Source organism: Perca flavescens, chromosome 18, assembly GCF_004354835.1.
Source record: "Perca flavescens isolate YP-PL-M2 chromosome 18, PFLA_1.0, whole genome shotgun sequence".
In the NCBI taxonomy this organism is placed as follows: Eukaryota; Metazoa; Chordata; class Actinopteri; order Perciformes; family Percidae; genus Perca; species Perca flavescens.
Genome location: NC_041348.1, coordinates 21,360,443 through 21,375,112, shown reverse-complemented (window position 1 = coordinate 21,375,112; position 14,670 = coordinate 21,360,443). Strand labels below are relative to the sequence as shown.

General features: G+C 41.1%; 2 protein-coding genes across 3 annotated transcripts; one reads left to right on the top strand and one right to left on the bottom strand.

Annotated features, from left to right (window-relative positions):
* Window positions 1-1,814: 1,814 nt before the first annotated feature.
* Window positions 1,815-11,602, bottom strand: znf106b (zinc finger protein 106b). Of its 2 annotated transcripts, none has more exons than XM_028604909.1 (20): window positions 11,435-11,602; window positions 10,851-10,987; window positions 10,652-10,713; window positions 9,986-10,189; window positions 8,624-9,895; window positions 8,171-8,525; window positions 8,006-8,066; window positions 7,576-7,730; window positions 7,424-7,484; window positions 6,551-7,343; window positions 6,298-6,460; window positions 5,844-5,978; window positions 5,458-5,574; window positions 4,944-5,135; window positions 4,577-4,639; window positions 3,867-3,986; window positions 3,375-3,446; window positions 3,176-3,247; window positions 2,207-2,353; window positions 1,815-1,926 (listed from the first exon to the last, which is right to left on the bottom strand). In XM_028604909.1, exons 2-20 carry the CDS (start codon window positions 10,983-10,985, stop codon window positions 1,870-1,872), a joined length of 4,236 nt encoding a protein of 1,411 aa, XP_028460710.1. In that variant the 5' UTR covers window positions 10,986-10,987; window positions 11,435-11,602; the 3' UTR covers window positions 1,815-1,869. The 2 variants fall into 2 exon arrangements, with proteins under 2 accessions (XP_028460710.1, XP_028460712.1); XM_028604911.1 differs by lacking the exon at window positions 11,435-11,602 and adding an exon at window positions 11,168-11,387.
* A 592-nt stretch (window positions 11,603-12,194) lies between these two features.
* On the top strand, window positions 12,195-14,369 carry churc1 (churchill domain containing 1). The gene is made up of 4 exons (XM_028605667.1): window positions 12,195-12,375; window positions 12,563-12,698; window positions 13,383-13,453; window positions 13,990-14,369. Exons 1-4 carry the CDS (start codon window positions 12,337-12,339, stop codon window positions 14,080-14,082), a joined length of 339 nt encoding a protein of 112 aa, XP_028461468.1. The 5' UTR covers window positions 12,195-12,336; the 3' UTR covers window positions 14,083-14,369.
* The last annotated feature ends 301 nt before the right edge of the window (window positions 14,370-14,670 follow it).

Below are 14,670 nucleotides of genomic sequence, written 5' to 3'. Positions count from 1 at the left end.
CCGTGAAGTTTTCATGTAGTTACTATAATTGGGCCCGTTAGTGAGGACTAGATTAGGACTGGATTTAAAGCTGATTCCGCGCGCACCACCCGGAGAAAAAAAGTGAGAGAAAGAAAAAGGAGAGGTCGCAGTTCGGACGATGACTATCCGGTTGAGATTGTGTGTGTCCTCGATATCTGACCACACACAAACACACGTAAGCAGAGCTACCCACACCCATGTTTCTACTGTTGCTTAATTAAATATAACATCAAAAGAGAGAAGTTGTCTGAGTCGTGTTTTAAACAGACACACCTGGGGCGAAGTTGGGAACCAGAATCAGCTTTAAATCCAGTCCTAATCTAGTCCTCACTAACACGGCCCCAATTATAGTAACTACATGAAAACTTCACGGTTGTTGCATGAAATGTCGTTTGTGTTTAGCTTACATCATCATTTTCTATCATGTGAAACAAGACCCAGCCTAGTGGTGAATCTGCAGACAGATGCTTTACAGTGTGCTCCTCAGCAGTAAGCTCCCCCTGCTGCTCATAAGGTGCCTCTGCACCCCTTTCGTTTCAGACCCTCCCACCAGCCTTTGGGCCACACCTCCTCATTTACATTGACATGTGTCAAGTCCAAATGAAAAGGCAATGTTAAATGGAAATTCAAAAGCCAAATATTAAATGAAAATTAAAATCCAATGTTAAATTGAAATTCAAAAGCCAAATATTAAATGAAAATTAAAATCCAATGTTAAATTGAAATTCAAAAGCCAAAGCCAAATTTTGATCTCGCTTTGTTTTCCCTTTGGATTTTCAATTTCTCTTTGGACTTTCAATTTGAATTATGAATAAATATTTCCTCCATATATGAGCGTATAGCCAGACCCTACTCCAGCTCTGACACAGCGCTGTGGAGATAGGTCTCGCAATGCGAGACTAGAAAGAGGTGAGCTTACCAGACCTCTGTAGCAGCTCCTCATCTCTGCATGAGGCTAGCGCCTCGAGGCTACATTAGCCGCTACTAGCACAACACACCTAAATCTGCGGTGGTCGAGTTGCATTATGGGTATTGTAGGTACCAGGTTTTTACGAGGAAGACCAATGGATGGAATAAAGAGAATATCTCTGCATCTGCTGCATCGATTTTGACGACAGTGACAGGAGCGTAATGCTAAATCTTAAATATATGAAATAACTATTGAGTGCAGCAGGATGAGCAAACTGGGTGTTAAGATTTGATGTACAACCAAGTTAATTTTGTTTAGGTTTAGACACTGACATTTCTGCTTTGCTCTTCTTTGACAGATTTAAACATTATTAAAACCTGTTACCTCCACTTCAGAGTCAATAGCCAAAACAAATTTAAACAAGATCGATTCTGAAGGCAGTTAACACAAAAGCTACTCTGAGCTGTTGATGCCAGTTCAGCATCGTTGTAGAAATGTTCTGAATAATCAGCTTCACATATACTAATGACATATCTGAAGAGGGTTACTGTATATTTGATGGTGTATACAGCCATGGCATGCATTCACTTTGACAACAAAAAACAGCAAAAATATATATATATTAAAATAATTAAAATAATTATTTTAACAGCAGGACTGATAGAGTGTGTGAGATTGAAAGTCTCAATCCTTTCACAACGGCTTCAGGGATCAATAACAAGTAGCCTGTCTCGTCTCACCATCACAGAGATTATACAATATACACGAGACCAACGACATGTAATCAGCACCTCAACAGCTAGAAAATAAATGAATGATCTCCTAACAGAAAATAAAACCCTGAAAAGAACTTTGGAAAAAAAAAAAGAAACCAGCCGATGTATTGTAATGAACGCAACTCCAACTTTATCTGGTGCATCACTTCACCACCCCTGCTGTCAAGGCTGTATTGTGCTGTCATTCTCCACATGTCTCTGCATGTGTTCAGGCAATTTCTGCAGGAAAAACACAAACAAGACTAAGCATCTGTTCTCATCCTGTTTTCTGCTGAGAGCAGCACATATTATATTAAAATGATTCAACAAAACACCTGAGATTAAAAGTAGAAGTTGTTCTTATTAATATTATATATAAAAAAATATTTAACCTGCCCAAATGTATTCATTTGTATGGTGTGAAGGCACTCTAGGATAACAAACTCTTTCACATTGCATAGCTAATGAGCTGCTTGGTAATCTTCACTTTGTTGAAAATCAGATGGCATCAGTTCATTACCTGCTTAACAGACTGCTGTGTGCCAAAAAATGTGCTGCAGCCTCTCCAGCGACATTTGACCGCTTGCAGATTGGGGTTGCTGTGATCTCTGACAAGGTGCTGTACAAGATGCTCCGCCATGCCGAAGATCAGAGCGCAATTCTGCCACTGAAGAGAGGGCAAAGGTTAAAAAAGACCCAAGTTGCAAGTCAATTCAGAAAAAATAACAAACCATGTAATCATTTTGTAGAGGATGTTTTTCAGCAGCACAGGAAAGTGTTAGGGGTTTAGGGTGTACTCAAAGTTTGCTGATCCTGGACCACCCTGACTCCTCGCCAGATCAGCAAACCTTCTTCAGCGTTGCCGCTGGACCAGCCCGTTGTGACCCCTGGCGCTGGGGTTTGCGCAGGCTGAATTTGAGTCACTATGGACGCTAATGGAAGGTCCATCTCCGTAGCTGCCGCCCGCTCTCTTCCCGGCAGAAGTCTCCTAGCGGCGGGGAGTGAGGCAGAGGGACCGCGGGGTGCGCTAGCTAGCTAATTATTGTCTCATTTGTGGTCTGATAAACAGTTAATTTATAAATTGTTGTGCCCCTCTATATTGCTATTTTCCAAACTACTGTAGCAGTCATATCTCGTGGGACCTGTGTGAGCGTGGTTTCCATGGGAACCCAGCCGTCGAGTCTCATCCTCAAAGTGGAGCGAGCAGAGTACCGGTCATTTGAGTTCAGTGGAGCAGACAGCTCCGCAGGGTTGTGGAATTGAGACTTCATGACATTTCATAAAATTCAAAATCAGCATCGGCAATAATTTTGAAGACACTCATTAAATATCTTAAAGAATAATGTAAAATATTTTTCTTGTAAGGGGATCAGAGTGAAGGCAGTGATTACATTGATATACATAATATATTTAATATACATCATCTGACTAAAAATATCTAGATTTTACTTTTAGATTCATTTTCTGTATAATGACGTTGAGTCGTTACCCAGCAGCGGTAGTTCTTCATTAAGTTGAGCTTCACAGCTTGAACACTGCCATCATAACAGCCTGTATAGATCTGGGTGGGACAAACAATGGTAGACACATAGTTCAACAATATCCAACCAACCAGCTTTTCCAAAATGAACCTCTGTCATGCAAGCTTAGATTCAAAATTATGGCTGGGCCAGCTTCAGTCTACGTACCACACTCTTATGTACGGCCATGCACATCACCATGTCACTGTGACCCCCGTACACCTGCAGGCGGTCATGGGACTGAAAAGAAACATATACAAAATTCTAATGAATAATATACAGATGATGCACAAGAAGACAGATACAAGTTTTAATTTAAAAGCATACACTAGATAGCTGCAATTTTCCAGAAGTCTTTTTTTTTTCCATGGTGGTGGCCTGATTGTACCTCACTTCCAACACTGCAAATTGAAACTATGAGAAGTCTTATTGTAATTAGTAAAGAAAAAAAGCTTGTTTTGAGTATTTTGCAATGGATGGTGAAGCAGAATGAACTGAATGAAAGAGATTCACATGCAATTATTGGCTTAAATAAAGAAAATTGAATGCCTTGTCTTTCTTATTTCCTAATTTTTAAAATACACAAACCACTCGTTCAAAAATCAGTGTAAAATGGCGGTATCCTCACATAACCTTAAAATTGAGTCATGAATACTGTACCTGTAGCTCATAAACTCGGACCAGTTTATCCAGACAGGCTGTCACCATCACTTTCCCTAAGATCACTATTGATGTGACAGCATGATCGTGACCCTTGTAGATACGAACCAACTCACCCGTCTGCAAATAAAGGACAACAAAAATAACGGTGACAGTGCAGTTTCAAAGCATGAAGTTGAAATAGAAACAAACCAAAACACAAACATAGACAGACACTTTCTTAAAGGGATGGGATTTTAAGTGGGGTTGTGTTCGGTTCAATGTCAATGGAGGTTTTGACGAAAGCCTAGAACATAATGATAATAACGTGCCTTTTTTGGGTTTTTTTTAGGTGGACCTTTTGTTAGGTGGCTCAAATACATTTAGCTGCTTCCCCGGTCCACAGCAGTACATCACTTAGCTTTTGTGCCGGGACTCCCGGCCCCTTCTTAAAACTGTGGACGTGCCGACCGCCATCTACTGTAGGTAATACACTGGCTATGGATAAGTAGCTCATACAATTCTACTTTAAAAAATTCTAACTATCCCTTTAACATTTAAATATTTTAAGATTATGACTCTGAATAATTTCAACTTTTTATCACCTCAGTAACTACATTTTTGCTTTACTTTCAGATTGATAGATCTGTAATGTTATAAAGGCACCCAAACAAACTGCAAGGTCCTGTCCATCAATAATTTAATACCGATACATAACCTTTAACACTTACGTGGATGTTGTGGGCATGAACAGATGTGTCACTGGAGCCGCTAAAGACCAGGTCATTCACCACCTGAAAACAACCAAGGAAGTGTTATTTAGTACACCTGACATACAAGTAATAAACAATTTGATGATCTACATTTCATCTAGCTACAAGAAATAGAAGAATCAACTATTTTAAAACCAAATGCCAGCAATCTATAGCAGCATTGAAAAGGAACAAAGTATTTTCAGCTTTGGGTATATGCAAATTTTATGTTTAGTCACTTTGGAGATGTTTGAGAAGCATCTGAATTTCCAATCATTTAGTCTCCTTATCTGGACACAAATCATTTTAAAGTCTAACAATTCCAGACGTGGGTTTATCTCCTCACCTTCATACAGAGTACAGTTTTGGTGTGACCCTCCAGCGTGCGCAGCAGCAGGCCACTCTTGGCGTCTCGTACGCTGATGGTGCTGTCGTAGGAGCCAACCAGCAGCACTCGGCGGGCGCCCTCCTGTGCTGTACCCAGACAGCTCACACCTCGCGGGCCGTGGCACTCAAGCACATCTAGGTTTTTCAGAGTCTAACGACAGAGATCAGAACGAGGATAAAGACAACACGGAGATAGTGGTTCTACTGTTTTTAAGCCGCTGTCGGAACATTGCTCTGGCAGACGAACAGATTAAAGCAAGACCTACAACACTGCAAAATGACACTGGTCATTCAAATACTCTGGTTACAGGTCAACACAGGTAAGAAACATAATCTCACAGAATCTGACTAAAATAAACCCAGGTTAAGATGGTTGGTTTACTCAAGTTACAGCATATGAGTGTTTTTTGATATTCTGCTCATGGTACTGAAATCACATGTTACTTCCTATGTGTTAAAATTATTTTGCTCACCTTTAACTCATAGCTAGCCACTGATCCATTGGCGAGTCCAGCATACAGGCTGTTCCAGGCAATGTGCAAACACAACACTCTGTCTGATAGAGAGATCTGCTCCAGACACTTTGTGGTCTAGAGGAAAAGAAATTAAAACAACATCTAAAAATTCAAAAACAGAAGATAGGAAGCAGTACTAAGCTTACAGAAGTGGGTATGTAATTTAAAGCATGATGGTTAAAAACCCCATTAGCAATTCAACCATTAACTTAAAACTACTGGGAACACAGCAGTGAGACAAAAAAATGGATGTGTTAACATCAACAACTGAAAGGATGCCCTGTCTTAGAAGGGTTGCAACGCCACATGCAAATCACAATATGGCTTGCCCAGACTTTTTGTACCTTTATGCTGTAACAGCGAATAGTCTGGTCACTGGATCCGGTGTAGAGGCGTGACGGCATGTTTGGGTGCGACGACACCAGCAGACAGTTGACTTTGTTTGTGTGACCCTCAAATACTGCTTGGCACTCCCTGGTCTGGATACACAGACAAATACAGAGACAAAATATACTGCTTATTATTATTTATTTTTTTATTGTTTATTTATGTAAAAAAAAAAAAAGATAAAATTGTACATATAATAAAATTCAAGATAAATGTTATCAACAGAAGTGAGTAAAGATTCTTTTTTTTGGTGTAGAAATGATTAGTTATTTTTTAACGGATTGTAAAAAAGCAGAACATTAAACAGTCAGGTTTCATTACATCTGCTTATTGTCTGAGGAAGGATACAGTTGTCAATAGGGACAAAGTTGGACCAAAGTGGGTATACATTTTGGACCGTGATCAACATACCATCAGACTGTAGGCCCGTGCTGTGTTGTCCCCTGAACATGTGTACAACCGACCCTCGTGAACATGGAGGCCGTGGACGGGGCCTGTGTGATTGAAAAAAGATCCCACGGACGGCTCCTCATCCTCGACTACGTCAACTGGCACAAATGTGGGCTGAACTTTTCTGAGTGTTCAAGAGTGAAAAGTCGGTCACATTTCACAAGAAAAGCAATGCTTGTAATGTTCAAGGTTCTAAACCTAAACGTTATCTCACCTCTCAACGTAATTTTGCTGAAACGTCTGTGTGCTTAAAGAACTGAACTCCACACTGACTGACTTCTGAGGAGGCTCTTGGTGGACCGGAACATTTGGTGCATCCTCATTGTCCGATTCATCAATGTCGATGACCACCAGGCCGGAGGGCTCCACCATTTTGACAGAGTCGTCGCTCTCGTTCCCTCCATCGTCGTCTGGTGCTGCAGCAGATGCATTTTGACCTCTTTTGGGGTCAAACATAGACACTGGTTTCTCTGCTGCTGGCTCTTTTTCTTTAACTTGTTCTATGCAGAGATTTCCTCCCATCTCTTCCTCAGAATCAGGGTCAACTGACATCCTCACTGTCTGTTGCCCGGCAGATGATTCAGGTAAATCATTTATTGATGTAGAGCACTCTGTTTTGAGTGGTTTGAGAGGGGTAACAGCAGTTGTATGATCAGCTAAGTGTGGTGACTGATGCAGCAGTGAAGGGAGCAAATCAGAGGGAAACATGGGCACAGGTTGGCTTGCAGGTACTTGAAGTGTATCAGAGTTACAGGACAATGTTTTGGAAAATTGACTAGCCTGTCCAGCTGGGGATAGTTGGAATATTTCTTGCTTTACTGGCATGGTTGGCAGGGCAAGGGGGCTAATGGAAGATGCTTGGTTTGTGGGAGATTGTTGCTGGCTGTAGGAGGTCGGGAAAGCACTAAAGGAAGGAAGGGGAGAGAGGCTTGGCTGCACGCTAGCATTAGCTCCTGCTGATGAGGTGGGGGCTTTCTCTGCTACATTAGATGCACCTGTGTACCCTCCTGAAAGAGATTACGAAAGAAAAAAGTAAACTACTTGTTGCGTATGAAGCCATTTAAAGCAAAGGGTAAATTTACTGTACCTTGCATCCCTTGCAGGATTTCAATGCGCTGGGCTCTCAGACTGTTGACCTCAGCAGTAAACTATAACAGCAGGAAGAACAATTTAACGTAAACCCATGAAAATACTGAGTAAAAAGGTAAAAAAAAATGCTGTGTCCATTAGTGGTTGTACCTGCTGTCTCAATAGCAGGAGTCTTTGGACTTCTGTGTAGGCAGCTTGCAGGGCATTGCGAGCCTGGACCAGAGACTTGTCCAGATCCTGCAACGAGTGGCTCAGCTCATCCTCCCTCAGAGACACAGCCAGGAGCTGGTCCATTTGACTCTGGTCTTTTCGGTAGAAAAACAAGGAAAAAAAATACACACTGAGATTTATTGGATTACTTTTTTTTAAATTGTAATCCGATGACCTAAATGGGATCAAAACGTCATCCGAATACATTTGCGGTGTGTCAATTCTCTCATTCAATTATGCCATTTCCCAATAGCGTTTTACCTACATATGATGTACATACAGTATATTTTCAATTGAAACTCTTCTCACTGCATGTTATAATTACACATTATGGAAATCAAAAATAAAGCACTCAAAATATCAGAATCACCTTTGTTTGACTTTGTTTTTTTCTTTTTTCCACTTGGCTCCTTATCAGAAATGCCATCGTTCTGTAAGAACACGCAACAATTTAATTTCCAATTCCAACTAAAAACACGTATCAACGGGATGTTTCAGCTGTGCCCGACACTTAACAACACTGTATAATTCTCACCCTGTTGTGTTTCCTCTTGCTTGCACTACTGTTGGTTCTCAAATCTCCATTCTCATCCTCCAAGTTTGGCTCCACCTTCACAGAGAGAGCTTCGACTGTCTGACTGCTGCAGCCTTCCAGTGCTGCACCAGGCTGCTCCGAAGGCTCCTGCAGCTCAGAATCTGACTGTGTTTCTGGGCGAGAGTCATTATTTGCTGTGTCCTGGGGCGGAGGAGCTAGTTTGGTCCAGTGCGCACCTGAAGGACTGTTTGTGAACGACTCCCAGTGGAAGCCTTCTGACAGACTTATGTCATTGTCCTTTGCTTGTGTTGAGCTTTCTTGGTCAGACAGAGGGTTCGCCAACTTAATTCCAAACCTGTCACACACAGAATTAATACAAATAAAACACTGTAACTTATTTAGGGCAAACAAAGGCTAAAACAGATACAGTTCAAAAGACAAGGAGAGGTTTACCTGGGGGTGCCTTTGCCCCTTTCCTGCTTTTTCCTTTTTGTCTCCTCATATATCGTCCTCCAGTTCGACTTACTCTTGGCCCCTGATAAGCTGAAAATTTTATTCAGGGTTGGTTTAAGCTTAGCCTCTTTTCCCCCCTGAACTTTGGCTAAGTCGTGGGCAATTCGAACCTTTCGGGTGATGTTCAGGTTGGGCTCACAGGATGTGGTCGAGCACTGGCTGTCGAGGGTCCCTTGAGATTCTCTCTCCCTGCTGTTTGATGGTCCATTTGAGTTACTTGCAAACACTGAGCTCTTCTCACAATTCTGAGTTGTTCCTTGTGTCATTTTGAATGTTGTCTGCTTTGGCTTAGGAGGAGCAATATTGGAGGGAGCAGTGCTGTTGACCTGTGAGGATTGCACAGGTGTAGCTGTAGCAGAGGTGATGTGAAGTGCAGCCTTCTTGACATTGTTCCTAAAGGAGCCACCTGTCTGCTGCTCTCTCTCAGCTCCAGCTTGTTGCGTGGTGCTGCGATCAGCCACCCGGACACCTACATCACTGTTCTGCTTCCGGGCTTCACGGTCAGCTCGGCACGGCTCCCTCACTCCCAGCGCTCTCCTGATTTGCCGTAGCATTGCACTGACGTCGACATCCCGTATGGGAGCTGCGTTGGCGGATCCGTTTGCTGAAGCGGGTTGAGCTGAACATTCTTGTTCTGGCTGAGTAGATCCCGTACTCTCATTCTGGTCATGAACGAAGATGATGGCTCCATTATGAGGAAGGTGATCACTGGTGAAGTCTCCATCGTATTGCTGGTTGTAATAGCTATTCTGGCTGATGGTAGGCCATGTTGTTCTTCCTGGCTTGTTAGCGGCACCTCCTTGAGCGTTGTCTGGTCTCCTAACAAGTCTGCCTGTTTGGGAGCTCTCAATTTTGACCGAAAAGTTTTCATCATACCTTAGCTGCTGAGCTGATTGGGTGAACTGATCTCGAACCTGAGGGTAATGACGAGTTTGACCTGCAGCCTCTCCTGACAAACAAGGCAATCTTCCGCTTTGATTCTGCAGAGTTGGTTCTCTTTGGTGAAGAGGCCTTTGCAGACTGGACACTTTATTCTCTTTGTTTTGAACAACAGCATTGTTTCCTCCTTGCTGGTAGGTTTCCTGTTGCAGTCTCCTCATCTTCACTTGTTTGGACATCACTTCATTTTTTTTGCTTGCTCCCTGTTGCATGTTTGCACGCTGACCAGCTACTTGCTTCTGTTTCTTTTTTTTCTTGCCCTTTACTTTCTTCCTGTAAGATAAAACAAATCCAGAGTTATTCAAACATATTAAAACATGGAGAGTATAAAAATGCAAACAGATAAACAGGTGAAATTATTACTCCTCTTTTTTTAGTGTCTTGTTTCTCTCCAAGATCCGGGCCATGGTCTCTTTGCTCAGAGTCTTACACAGAGAGATGGGCTTTATATTTTTAGCAATCAAACTCTTCAACTTGGCTTTGTGTTGCGCAGTGGAAATGTGCTGAGCATACTCATTTAAGCCCATGGAGGATGCTTTACACGCCTGACATTCATGAAATGAATCCCTGTTAATGGAAGAACACAACAACATTTTGTCAGATATATGTAGATGTCTGGGTCAATGCATGTTATAATTATGTTATCTCAGTAAGGCAGGAAAATACTCGCTAGGTTATCATTTGATTTTTTTCACACATCACCTGAGTTTTAGTACAATACTAAACAATTCTCTTAACTCTTAAGTCTTAATAAAATAGGTACTCTCTGTGCTATGAACACATGTGAGGTGGCACAACAACATTTGGAGATTCAATACCCAGCTGAGGGGAATACTCCTGAAGAACGCAACCTTGACATGCTGTGGATAAGGTGCTATCTTTTGTCTCTCAGATCATACTATGTCTCCAACCAAAATGTCTGATCAAGCTCATTATGTATGTTTACTGGTGTATTTTGCATATATTGTGAAAAAAGATTGTTTAAAAGAGAACAGTTAAACATTTGCATATCTGACAAACATCACTCACTTGCCCAGCACTGTCTCCAGCTCTCTGTGATGCAGCATACCATGCACATGCTCGTGTGCTTCCTGTAGTTAAGAGACATAATGTCAAAAGTATAGATCATTTAGAACGGCTGCAGGTTGTGGGGGGGAAAAAAATAAAAATACATACTAGCCAGCACTGCTACTCATTTAAATGTCTTGGTCAAGTTAGAGCCACTTACAATTTTCAAATGATTCCTGCGACACAAAAGACAGTAGTTTATTTTGGCCTTCTTGGAGGACTGTGGGTTGTTGTTCTTCTTCTTCTTCACAGGCATTTTGCCCACCTTACCACGTGGGTTTTGAACCTGTGCCATTTCTGAACAGGTGAAACAAGAACAGGGGATAACTTCACATATAGCTATGCAAACAAAGATTTGCAGTAGCATTCAATATGGGATGAATAAAGCCCAACTGCAGTGTCTCAATGCAATACTATCATCGCAGAATAAAGACTATAGCCGATAAAATATTACGTTAGACTATAAGTGGTATTTACGTTATATCAGTAGGTTATTAGGTGACTACTGGGCACAGTTAATAACTCGTACAAACGTTACACTGCAATCGTTGAGTCTAAACTTATAACGTTAATGTTAACAGTAGCACAACGTGGTTTTCAAGTCAGAACTAGCCAACGTTCACGTTTGAGGTGGACTGAATAGATCAACGTTCCCTGCGTTGCAATTCCCACAGGCTGGTGGGCAGTATTAACGGCAGTTAATAGTGTAGTCATGTGTTACTGAAAACATATTAAGTACATTACCAGACAAATTTCACATGGCAACAAAACTCTACTGCAGCTCATCCGCCATGTTTGCTTACGTAAATTACGTTATGTTTACGTTGGCCAATCGTTAGCTAAAGATGACACCGGAAGTTTGGCGGTGGTGCCCTTCTAGATCTACAAAATATGGGATAAGAGCGATTTGGGTTTTTTGCAGAGACATCCGCTCATGAGGATGTTTTAAAGCTCTAATGAGTCACAGGGACCACCGTTCCGCGTGGAAGTTTTTGCCAAAAAGACATAAAAGCATGGATGTATTAACAGACTGTAGCTAATAATACATATTTATATATGTAAAAAGAAGAAGAAGAAGAAGCTGTTTGTAATAGCTGTTTCAAAGATTTTCTACGTGTACGCGAATAGATGAACAGTTGTGTAATATTGTGTAATTGCATAATTAATTTATATTTCTTTTGCTAAAATCAGCTATTTACTCAGCTACAATTTATATTTAGCATAGCGAATAACTTATTTGTGGCCTTCGCGAATGACTTTAGTCTAGCCGTGTTGCCAGATCTCGCGAGAGCTTGTTGCTGAGACAGAAACAGGTCTAAAAAGTTAATTTTCTTCTGACTTGTCCGTCTGAAAAATGCAAGATGGTCAGAATGTTCGGAGATATGTGGCTTGTAAAAACAAATGGTCCACTATTTACTTTGGGGGAAAAAAACAAAAAGATCGGTCATATTTGTTCACGTTCACTCAGGCCCTGCCGTCTCCTAAAGAGGCGTGGCATACATCCATGGGCGAAACCCACGTGACACAGATCCAGGAAATTACTCGAGGAGTTGGGGCGTCTCTTCTCTTTATATTCTCTACAAACTGTATCTGGTTGTTTACAGTATTTTATCGCCAGCTGACTTGAAAAAGATTTTCAAGTTAAAATGTGCAACGGCTGTGTGCAAAAAGAATACCCAGACCGGGTAAGTCTGACACACACACACACACACACACACACACACACTAATATACGCATTTAGTAAATGTATAGATACTAACGGTGAGAAGTTAGGTGAATCAACCACCTCAAACGATGATGTCCTGCGTTACAATTCAGGGTGAAAGAAAAAAGAGTTACATGTGATGGTATTCCTGTGATTTCCTGCTCAGGGGAACACTTGTTTGGAGAATGGCTCTTACCTGATGAACTACCTGGGCTGTGCCAACTGCCATCAGAGGGACTTTGTGCTGATCAGCAATAAAGCCACAGAGGATGACGATGGAGAGGAGATCGTAACATTTGACCGTTAGTCATTTTCTTGTGCTCCTGACACATTTTTACCAACCAGTTTTCATAAAAACCTTTAAAAATGTTTATGCCTGTTTATGGGCCTGTGTTTTTTTTAAAGTTTGGTCAAGGCCCCTTGGTGTCATCCAAGGTAAATCTTAATGCTGCAGTATGCAGTGGTATATCTAGGCAATAGGGTGCTTCCAACTTTGTGGCAACACAGTTTGGGGAAGATTCTTTTCCTGTTTCAACATGCCACATTCCATAAAGAAATGTTTTCCCAGTTGGGGTGGAATAATGTGACTGGCCTGCACAGAGCTCTGACCTCATCCCCATTTCTACACCTTTAGGGTGAACTGGAATATCAACTGTGAGCCAGGACATATCCCCCAACATCAGTGGCCGACCTCACTAATACTCTTGTGGCTCAATGGGACCAAATCCCTGCAGCCAAATTCCGAAATCTTGTGGAAAGCCTTTGAAGAAGGGTGGAGGCTGTTACATCAGCATATTAAGGTGTCTGAATGGTTTTGGCTATATAGCATATTTCTTCAGAGGGTCTTGTGAAAAAGAGAGAATTACCAGAATCTTTCATAATTCACCAAAAGTTAGTGGCTACTAGTGTTAATAATCCCAACATTGTATGAAACGCTACCACAGCATGTTTAACAATAATCCACTGGTGTCCATTCCTCCTTCCAGATGTTTGCAAAAATTGTGACCATGTCATCGCCAGGCACGAATACACTTTTTCTGTTGTTGATGAATACCAGGTAAGGTATCTCTACACTGCTTTATTGACCATATAATAACTAAGTAGATTTGTATGTGAGGAAAATGCTTAACCCTTGTGTTGTCTTCCTGTCCACCTTTTTTTTGACGCCTTTTTTTCACCGTTTGTTTTTGCTTTTTCCAACGTTATAAATTGTTAAATTTTTCTTCTACACATTTTCAGCGCTTATTTCTACGTCCCATATTTTCTGATACAAAACAAAAATTGAAAACGGGTCAATGTGACCCGAAGTCAACACAAGGGCCAAACCTGTAATATATTATATCATCAACTTCAGGCTCCTGTTGGGTGGGAAAGGGGAAGGAGCACTTATAAGCTGTTTTATATCCCATTTCGGTCTGTTTTGATGTTTGTGGTTGTTTTTTTACTTGGACTGCTGTACTCTGTCTGCACAACAAATTTACCCTCTGGTACAAATAAAGAAACCTAACCTACTAATTTAACAGAATTTAGGGTTAGTTGTTGCCACTGTATAGTCTTAAAATATTTATATTAAGTCTGTTTTGTGCTGTCCAGGAGTACACTATGCTCTGCATGCTGTGTGGAAAGGCAGAGGACTCCATCAGTGTGTTACCAGATGACCCCAGACAGTCTGCGCCTCTCTTCTAGACCTTACACCTGCAGGTCATGATTCACTTTTTAGATAGCGTCACCACCACGGACGTGTTGCTGGCTGCTGGTGTCTGGATTCCAATCCTTTTTTATCATGCATTCAAAAAATTGTATGCACGTCTTCAATTAAGTACACCGCATTTTAAGTCTTTGGCTGTTTATAAACTACTGTATGCGGCTATCAGTTGAGCAGGACATATAACTTAGTATTATCCTTCATGACAACAACAAATATTCTGTATTTGAATTTACGATGTACTGTAAATAAATATTTTTACATTTTATTACCATCTGCATTTTACTGTCCAACACATATCTGATGTTGCAAAGTCAGTATGACAAAATAAGGGAGTTTACCGTGCAGCTATAGAAATAACAGCTTTATTATCCAAAAAATGCTATAATTTTGTTATAAAAAATGGTAAATAGTTTATTTCAATGTTAGAATAAAAAAAAAAAGTAAATGTATCCGCTTAAACGGTTCAAGGTTATTTATTTTTGCCAAAAGCTTACCCCTAAATAGTATGTCTCATTGCCACCAAACTGCAGTGTTTTAAACATGTTCAACTCTGAGCCCAGATGCTT